Here is a 10,000-nt window from a genome sequence, read left to right as displayed (position 1 = left end):
TATTAGACACTGCGTGATGTTAAATCCACACCAATACTTTTTAAAGTGTTCGTCGATTCGGTTTTTTTCATTGTGAGTTGTATAAAAATTTTATTGTGAGTTTCGAAGAACTAAAATAATATCCTGATGTAAAAAGAAACAAAGTATCAATTGTATAATAGCAGTTCTCGTATTAAAGTCAAGAGATGTATTGTCTTATTTTTCTTGAGAATAATTAGATTTTTATAAGATTACGAACATTCATAATACTAATAGTGTCGATTTATTAATACTATATTCAAACAAATATGCTTATATATACATATGCATATATTTGCCAGTATTTAGAATACATGGTACTACTGAAATCGTGGACAGTAAGTTTATATAAATAGACAACAATAGGTTGATTTATAAAACGATTATAAATTTAATTTGTGATGATCCTCCGAGGAACCTGCCTGATCCTGTCCGTTCTTATTCTCGCGAGGGCTGCTTGAATTCGAACGTGGGTATTTATCCGAAGTGCATTTGGGCTTTGTCTTTGATTTACTTTTAGAGTTTCGTACGCGCCGCACAATCTCCTCGATGCATTTTTTATCCTTCTCGCTAATATTAAAACTTATACTACTGCTCGCGTATTCTTCGAGCTCTCTGAAATAGTAACAAGTTCCTTAAAGTTGCACGATACATTATTACATGGAATATATTTATATTTAATTGTAAGTTAAAGTCAGCAAAAAGTTGACTCGTCAGAAATCATAAAAAGAAAATTTTAATTGATCCTTAATTGAAATTAAACTTTAAAATTGAATTCGTCAAATAGAAGTTAAGCTCGATTTCAAGCTCTTGTATTTTTTATTTCAAGTCCTTCTATTGATTTCAAGCTCTTCTATTTTTTATGAAGTTTGATAGCTACTTGACAAACTCGACTTGAGAATTTAATATTCCAATCTAAGGATTAATTAAAAATTTCTTTTTATGATGTAAATTGTAGGAACCAATCATATTAAAGAATTACTAACTGATTAGTTTTCTCTGCTAAACGCAACCAATATAGATTAAGTTATTAATCTCGGTGCAACTTACTCTCCATCTTTTTCTAATTCTTAGAACTAGAAGAGATGAAAAGTCAGTTGAACCGAGATTAAAATTAAACTACATTAGTAGGAATAGACATTAAGATCGTTTCCAGAATCTCTCCTATATTTGAAGTATACTATATGGGCCTTTTATCCTGTTTGTGCTTTCTGTCGAGATAAATGTTGACAAAAGAGACAAAGAAACGTGATTGTTAATAAAAAAACAGTCGCGAAGAAAAAGGTAAAAAGCAAGTAAAAACACATTGTAGATTAGCCTTAAAAACACATGAAAAGCGCGCGCGGTTACGTTCAATGCGACCGCAGCAACTTCACGACAGTCGATTGTAAGTGGAATCGCGTCGCGATCATTTCGCCGATCGAAAGAAAGGATTTGCCGAGTATTCTACGTTATTGGCGTCGTTCGACGAACGTCATGAAGGATCGTGAATGCTCTAGGATGCCGAGGATGCGAGGAATATAGAGTGTGCGACCGACGGATCGTTATAACGAATTAATCGAGGCAAGTAGTTTTTGCTCATTCGCGATGATCACCGCACCGACACGTCCGCCATATTTGCAAGCGTTTTGCATTGCATTCGAATCCTTCGCGATGAATCTTTTACGAGCGCGGTTTCTGGAATTTTCATTCCTCGTAACCTCGACTGAAAAGCAGTAAAAAATATCTTTTGCTTCAACGAAAATGCCACGCCCATGTGCGCCAGTACCGCATTTTCTGGCAACTGCAATTTTTAGATGGAAAATAGAAGGAGAAAGATGGATGGTTGGTCTATTATGAATAAAATAGATGAGAAGCGTTTTTACCTCTGACGTAGGTGCAGCTTCGCAATTAATTTGTTCAGGTATAGCATTTCTTTCTGCATTATTTTCAGCTCCGATTCTTTTTCCTAAAAATGAAAAGCCGCTGATACGAAACAAATCTTTATGTTTCTGAATTAATTAAAATAATTTTTTAAGGTATATGAATTTTTTATATTAATTCTTATCGTGATATATGTTGCCATAATAAATATGAAAAAGTGTAGCATAATTTTTAATTATCGCGTTTTAATTAAACTTTTCCAAAGAGACAATAATATATATGAATAAAAATAATGTATATTAATACATGGAAAGAAAAATTCTGCTGAGTATCTAAAAATTTAAGTATATATGTACATACAGATTTTAAAATAATTTAATTGTTGGATCATCAAAATAATTATATGTAGGAAACTCAAACATGATGAGCAAGGCTGCAAAAATTTTGCCGTTCTAGCAATCAGCTTAAATATCAACCTTAGGGTGTCTTAAATCTGACAATAAATATTTTAAAGACAAATTCTTTATAATATTTTAAGAAAAGTCTTATACGAAAATCTGAGGCTATAATAGTTTTCAAATGAGAAAAAATTAAAATTTTCAAATGACAGAGCTAGAATTTGGTACACTCAAAGATAACAAGATGATCAATGTGATGATGCTGAATTTGACAGTTATTATCAAAGATTATAAAAACTCTTCCCACTTGAAAATTATTTTATCCTTGGCATTTTCATATTAGACTTTTTGTTTTAAAATGTTACAAAGAATCTGTCTGTAAAATATTTATCGTCAGTGTTGACGCTCTGTATAATTATTCTGATAGTACAACAAAATTTATTTTCAAATTTGTATCTACAAAACTATTCTTTTCATTAGTAGCATTAATTAATTAATTAACAGCAATTTAATTGAAAATTATTTTGTTAATTCAGTAACAATTTAATAGAAAAAATAATATTATATTAAAGAAAAAATATTAGTATATTAAAATTTTTTTGAATCTTTAGAGGATGGAAGTCCACTTTTAAAATCTTTTAAAAACACAGTTACAGTGGCTTTTTTGTCTTCTAAAAAATAATACTGATATTGAAATAATAAGATTATTTTAAATTAAATTTTGTTGTTATCTAATACGATTAATACAACATTCTTTTTTTCATGTAAAAAAATGCATAAACATATTTTTAATATATTGATTACCACTATACAATTAAATAATTTTATTCATTTTTTAACACAATATTTTAATGTTACTTGATTAAATTTATTTTCATCGGAACAATAAAATTTTTATTTTTTCCTTCAAAAAGTTAAATTAACGAATAACTAATATCTATTTAAATAGTCAATTATTTAAGTTAATTCATATTCGGTAATCAACATGTTAATAACTGTTAACAGTAGCAAACCGATGTTAAATCAAATTCCATGCATATCGCGTGTTATGTGTATAAATGAGATGATGCAACATGTGTTAAGGCCAAGAATTACACCAAAATATGTACATAATTAAATTTTTCTCGATACGAAAGTTTGCTCGATATCACGGCACGCCGCATGTCAATCTAACGTTCTAGTTTCTGTTTCCTCGATATATGTTATCGAGCAGTCGGTTATCGATATTACCGTCAAAGTATCCATAACTGCGCGAAGTTCGTCCTGGCGAGTTTCGCAAAAGTGACGCACGGTGATCACCTCCGCGGTCAGTCGTGCTAATTGCTGCCGGCAATTCTGCTCGCGCTCCACCGCTTTATCCCAGGCTTCTTCCCTGGCGATAACGGCGTCTCTCAAAGTCCTCATATCCCTTTCTAGTAACTCAAACTCCGATCTAATCGAGGAGTTGCGAATTAGAACACAATTGAGAATAGATCCTCGAAAGGGAAGACACAGTGACAAAGTGAGATTAAATGGGCGTTATTCAAAATATTCAATCGATCTTATTTCCATTGATGTTCGATAAAAGAAGAAGAGTTCGTGATTAAAAGACTTTACGTTCTGCGTTTTTATCCAGTAAGCTTCTTAATCGACGAAAATTTTTAAATAAAATTATTTGAAGTAAATTATACGAAAATGTATTGCAAAAGTAATTTAGACCCTTGTTTATTACTCTATTATTGTTTATGACTCTATTTTATATAGCTCAATATAAAGATGTTTTGTAATAATATGAGATAGAATATGAGAATGATGAATTCACCCTTCAATCTCTGGAGAACTTACTTCGTGATTGTGATCTGCGATTCTCTTTGGCATCCCTCCAATTCTCTATGGCAATCTTTGCAGTTTTCCCAAATTTGTAATCCACAATTTATCTTGGAAACTATATTCGTCGAGGAGGTGCATTTATTTTCTAAACATATCTTATCATGTTCCTGAAATTTACATAGAAAAGTAAATTTTTATTAAAGAAATAATAAATTTTCTTTTATTTTATGTACACGTGAAATTACAGTGATAAAAATTTTAGAATTTTGTATTTCTGAAAATACTAACGTTTATGATTATCATATTTTTTCTATATTATTAATTTTAATTTTAATTTTCAGTTTTAATATAAAAATTTAATTATATTCATATATGATAAAGTTTGAGATTATAATAAATGAGAAAATAAGAGAAAGTTTATGACAATAAATAATGTGATAGAATACCATCAGAAAGAATTAATAGAATTAATAAATAATTTTTTTAGGTAAAGATTTAAATATATACTTTATTTCCTCCGTTATTATTTTAATAACACAGATATCTCATTTTTATGTTGATTATTATTTATTATGCAATATAAATATTGCAGCAAAGCATCTTCACATATACATATCATTTAATTATATTTTAGAAACATTTCTTTTTTATTCAATAAATATTGTTCCTACCGTTTGTTTCGCTAATATATCAGCTAACTTGAGTTTCTCAAGTTCGTTTTGCAATACTGATACATTCTCTAACAACTTCTCCATTTTAGTCGCATCTTCTTCCAGCCTGCATATTGTTTATCTTGAGGGAACTTGTTCAAAACGTACTTATACGTGAATGTAATTGCATCACGCAGTGTATTTATTTAGCGAAAACATAATTATGTAATCACAATAGTAATCTCACCGTTTCGCCAAGTTCGTGTTTTCCGCATCGAGATTGCAGTTTCTGAGATGTAGCGTTGCGTTGCAGTCTTCTAAGAGCTTTAGACGAACTTGCAGTCTCTCAATTGAAACCACCGGCGTCGATTCATGATGCTTTGTCGATTCGTACGTGTGTGCATTCGGGATTCTCCCCGTATGTATGTTCGAGTCTGGAAACGGCGGATCGCCTCTGCCTATGATGCGGAGGATTTCGAACTAAATTAATGTTCATTTGCTTCTGTGGCTGATATGCTTTGAATCGCATTGTTTGGAGAGACAATGGGTTGATTGTATTATATAAGTTATAGAAATTAATAAATTGGTTAATTGTAAGTCAAGAAATGAGTAAGCAAATTCCATGATCGAACTTTACTTTTTTATTAATTTTTATTTATTTAAATAAACATTTACTAAATATTCTATAATCTTTTAAATATAATTAATTAATAATTAATAATTAAATAATATAATTAGATAACAAACATTAATATTGCAATCAAATTTAATTGGATATTATTAATATTCATAAATTAATATTAACATCTATAAATTAATAATAATGCAATTAAATTATTAATGTATATAATAAAGTTAGAATCGCTAATCATTAAAATTATTGTAAACGTTTATGTCTGAAATTTCATATTTTTTAAATAATTTTATAAATAATTTTTTTGAACGTTTTTTAACTTCTCTATATATCTCATTGTTATTTCTACTTAAATTGGATGACTTCCAATTTTCGTGACTTTCTGAAAGATAAATAAAATTTACAACACTGATTAATATAAAATAAATTATCGATATAAATAAAAAAATATTGAGTTATATATTGAATCAAAATATTGCGTCTTTTATGTAAGGAGAAAAGAAAATATAATAGCAAAATTCATATTTTTAACTTTTTTGTATTTTTAGTTTTTCACATTTTTACTTGTAAATCACAGAAGCAATCTTATTTTTACTTATTTTTTTATATCTAATTTATGAATGTAATTTTTATGTTTTAGAACTACATGATAAAATTCATATTTGTAGCAGTTTTAATGATATTTGGATATTAAAAGCACAATTAAAACTGCTACAAATATGAATTTTATAGAGAAATTCTATTAAGAATATTTTTTGATTTTTTAAAGAGATTCTGTTCTAGAATTTCTCTGGAAAAAATATAAATTTTGCTTCTATATTTATTATGCGTACTACATCTCAACGTAATTAGATTTTCCTTGAAATATAAAAAACTACACACTATTACAGACTGTGGGACGAAGATTCCTGATGTCAGACGTATGGCAGGTTGTTGTATAGCAGCTATAAGGATACTTAAAGTTCAAGTGCATTTGATCTCGCTGCGGGTCTATTATTCGATAACGAGTGCACGACATCGCGTTTTTGTATTCACGTCAACTAAAACGACAAAAATCTCCTTTTGTTATGATCTTTCTCTTTTTATTGTGATCTTTCCATACTGATTTTCAGATCTATTCGCTATTCTATAAAAAAAATTTTAGTATTTTGATTAAGGCATTTTATGTGTGAATACATTTCTCATTTTTATTAGTTTTTGAAACGGCATAAAAACGAAAACACAAAAGTCACGTCGTATTCGAATTACATGACTTCTTCGTGTTCAGTCGTTTCGAATTTATTCCACCCTTTCCAACTAAGAATAAAGCAACTTTCGCACTTTTGTCTCTGACGTTCACCAAAATGCTGACACCTTTTCTCGTCCCTTTTCTTCACGAGCAGTAAATAACGATTACTGCGAATCCACTGGTCATGGGATCGGCAGGTCCCCCACAGATCTGAACGACCGAAAATCCTTTCCCTCGAGTTTTCACATATTCCCGCTAAAGGGGATGGGAATGAAAAGAACACGTTACGTAAGCCGCATTCGCTGCATATTCCAGCGTAAAATTTCGTTGAATCTCTCAAGTGGCCATTGGTTACTGATTTTCTTTGTTTCCTTTGTTTTTAAATATCTTTTGCGGCAGAGTTCGTGACTATTAATAGGCAAATTTGGTATAAAAATTACAAAAACGCTGCTAAATATTATTATTTTGAGAGAAATGATCTTTTGTATAAAATATCTCGTAAACATTGTGTGCCTTAAGCTCGTAAATTTGCATTAGACTAGAAATTGAGATTGAGATGGGATTGGAACTTAACCGATAAGAAGAAAGAAAACCAATATCAGCTTTAGTGAACTTTGCTTTGATTGGTCAAATTCTAATGTAATTTTCAATTTCAATCTCTAGTCTTACACGGACTTTAAACAATTCAGAAATACTTAATTTTAGCTAGAGAATTACACACTAAATGAAGTATAATGAAGAAGTTAATTTCGATGTTTTTGTCGGATATAAAGTGCACGTAGATAATATTACCGAAATGAAGCGATGCAGATATTTCCGTGTAAAATGAGGAGCGTGAAACGATTATTCTGGCAGCGTTTGACTTATCATGGCGCCGTTGGTCTTTACAGCTACGATTATGCGGACCGTAAAAGCGGAGGCAACGAGAAATTTTATTTCGACCGAGCAATACACGTCGCGTTTTATCCGCGCAATTTGACGTCATCACGTAATATCTATGTATTAAAGACGATGATTTATGCGTTCACGCAAAATGCGTATTATGTGATATAAAAAAAATTTAAGCAAACGATTTATATGGATATATTGAAAAACTTTGTAACACTTGTTTGTATTTTGCTTTAAATATAAATTTAATATTGATATAAATTATAATATTGATATAAATCAGTATGTTAATATAAATTAATGTATTAACATAAATTCAAATATAATTATATTTTTTTTGTTTGCATTTTTGTGGTATACTCGTGATATGTAAAATGCAACGAAAAATAAAACACATAATAACGCCATAAACATAATAACGTATAAACAATAAAACATATGAAACGATTTATTGCTATATAATTGTGAGAACAATGTGAGATTTAATTTTATTAAGCTCAAATTTCTATAAAATATCAAATTTAGTTAATTAAAATTATGTAATATTCTTTATTATATTGTATGTATTATATCATTATATTACAATAGAGAAAAAATATTAAATTATTTGTTAGTAAAGATTTTATTAAAACATTTTTATAACTAAAGATAGGAAAAAAATAAAGCATTTAATAAAAGAGTAAAGTGTTATATTGGAAATAAAGATCAAATTAAATAATTTATAGCTTTATTCACTTTTTATCTACAAACAGTATCCATTATCGATGTATAATACGAACAATGTTACATCGATAATTTATATTTTACATCATAATAATTTATGTCTTTTTCTTTAACACGATGCAATTAATAATAATATACAATAATTTTGAGTACATACCCGTCTATACATTGCGTTTAAAAGATACGAGTATATTCATATACATTGTTGTACTCATTGTACGTATAATTCGCGCATTGGCATGAAAATATTACAATTAGTTCTGTAATATGACAAATTGTCAAAGTTTAGCGAAGATATAAACAAGAGTTTTTGAAATTCTATTTTAAATACGATTGACAAATTAAATACATATACAGTTGATGCAGTTGCGCACAAATAGATCAAATGAAATTTTGCCGTTTATTAAATAATAAATCTTTCATTTATATCAAATTATCGATAAACTAATGAAAAGACACAAGAAATTCCTATAAAAAAGTCAGTCTTAACAAAGAATAAAGTAATACATTGCATACAACCATAAGTAGATAACAAAATGTTTCTTTATCTCTCTGATATTATAAAATAATCTAAGTTATTGAACGAGTGAAAAGATCGAGTATAAACCTACTCGTTACGTAATTAAGCACTGCAACAAACAAAGTATAATTATTTCCTCTAATCTACAATAATTGGAAGTGGTTACATACCAAGAACAGCTATATGATTTCTTGTTTTTTATATTTTCGTTTTTGTGTAAGTTGTGTTTTGATTAAAATTTTCGAAATGTATCCTATAGAGAATATTAAGACACACTGACAATCGAACAATTATATTAAACTCGTACACGCGCGATTGTTATATCTATAATAGCGGGAACGTAATAGGGATGAAATAACCGGATGTGCTGCTATATTCTTTTACATATATCTAAGCATCTTCCTCTCTATTTATCATAAATATTTTATTTATTCTACCATTTACTAGCGTATAAATTCATTCAATTTACCGGAACAGCGCGTCGTCGATCACTGCGTAAATCATAACGCGGAGAGATCATGCAGAGGACATTGTAACGCTTTAAACAGTCATAGCGCTCTCGTGAGAAGAATATATTACACATTAATATGTCACACGCCATTGTGCATTATTACATTACAAAGATATATATACACGCGGTGGTTTCGTTCAGTTTTTTTATATATTATATACACATAAATGCGTATGTACATGTATACTTTGAGCGTATTATTTTCCACATAGGCTATTCGATGGCTGGTTAGATACCTCTTATTCTGATGCCTTGAAAGAATATTTATTTTTTTCCTTTGGAGCTGACGTAAAAATCTGTAGCATTATTACTAATGCTAAGTCTAAAAGACTCATTTAGTTTATATTAATTAAAAGGTTAATTAATTTTAAAGATTAAAAGGACATAACTAGTACAAAAAAAAATAAATATTGATTGCAAATATATTTAATAAGAATAATCCGCTGATGTAACATAAAAAAATTGAACTATTTGATTTTTTTGACAGAGATTTATAATTAAATGAGTCCAATAGATCCACCGGCAACTTTAAAGAGTCAAGATAATATAAAAAATATATAGAAAATTAATTGATTAAAACATACATACAATGAACTGCATCACAGAGAACTACTTAAAAAGGAGGGTACAAATTTTTGAGGGTTTCCCGACCACTCAGGGATCGTTTAATTTATATATTTATTTATATATTTTTCTTCGTAAAAATCGAAAATACATTATAATAACACCAGACTTGAGCACGAGCGTGACGTAGTAGG

General features: G+C 29.0%; 1 protein-coding gene across 3 annotated transcripts; it reads right to left on the bottom strand.

The window, feature by feature from the left end:
- Positions 1-321: 321 nt before the first annotated feature.
- Positions 322-6,935, bottom strand: LOC108749408. Of its 3 annotated transcripts, none has more exons than XM_018488097.1 (9): positions 6,693-6,935; positions 6,255-6,498; positions 5,692-5,754; positions 4,986-5,196; positions 4,760-4,865; positions 4,104-4,255; positions 3,510-3,711; positions 1,884-1,966; positions 322-633 (listed from the first exon to the last, which is right to left on the bottom strand). In XM_018488097.1, exons 2-9 carry the CDS (start codon positions 6,388-6,390, stop codon positions 402-404), a joined length of 1,185 nt encoding a protein of 394 aa, XP_018343599.1. In that variant the 5' UTR covers positions 6,391-6,498; positions 6,693-6,935; the 3' UTR covers positions 322-401. The 3 variants fall into 3 exon arrangements, with proteins under 3 accessions (XP_018343599.1, XP_018343590.1, XP_018343609.1); XM_018488088.1 differs by having other exon boundaries at positions 6,255-6,412; XM_018488107.1 differs by having other exon boundaries at positions 6,621-6,696.
- Between the last annotated feature and the right edge of the window lie 3,065 nt (positions 6,936-10,000).

Source organism: Trachymyrmex septentrionalis, unplaced genomic scaffold, assembly GCF_001594115.1.
Source record: "Trachymyrmex septentrionalis isolate Tsep2-gDNA-1 unplaced genomic scaffold, Tsep1.0 scaffold11, whole genome shotgun sequence".
Classification (NCBI taxonomy): Eukaryota; Metazoa; Arthropoda; class Insecta; order Hymenoptera; family Formicidae; genus Trachymyrmex; species Trachymyrmex septentrionalis.
This window is presented reverse-complemented; position numbering and strand designations above follow the sequence as displayed.

What these genes read in the sequence shown, in the direction of transcription:
- LOC108749408 (XM_018488097.1), bottom strand. Translation starts at nt 6,390, where the DNA reads ATGTCGTGCACTCGTTATCGAATAATAGACCCGCAGCGAGATCAAATG. An exon ending in TCGTCCCACAGTCTGTAATA is followed by an intron (nt 5,755 to 6,254) that starts GTGTGTAGTTTT and finishes TTTATCTTTCAG; the next exon opens with AAAGTCACGAAAATTGGAAG. An exon ending in AACACGAACTTGGCGAAACG is followed by an intron (nt 4,866 to 4,985) that starts GTGAGATTACTA and finishes AACAATATGCAG; the next exon opens with GCTGGAAGAAGATGCGACTA.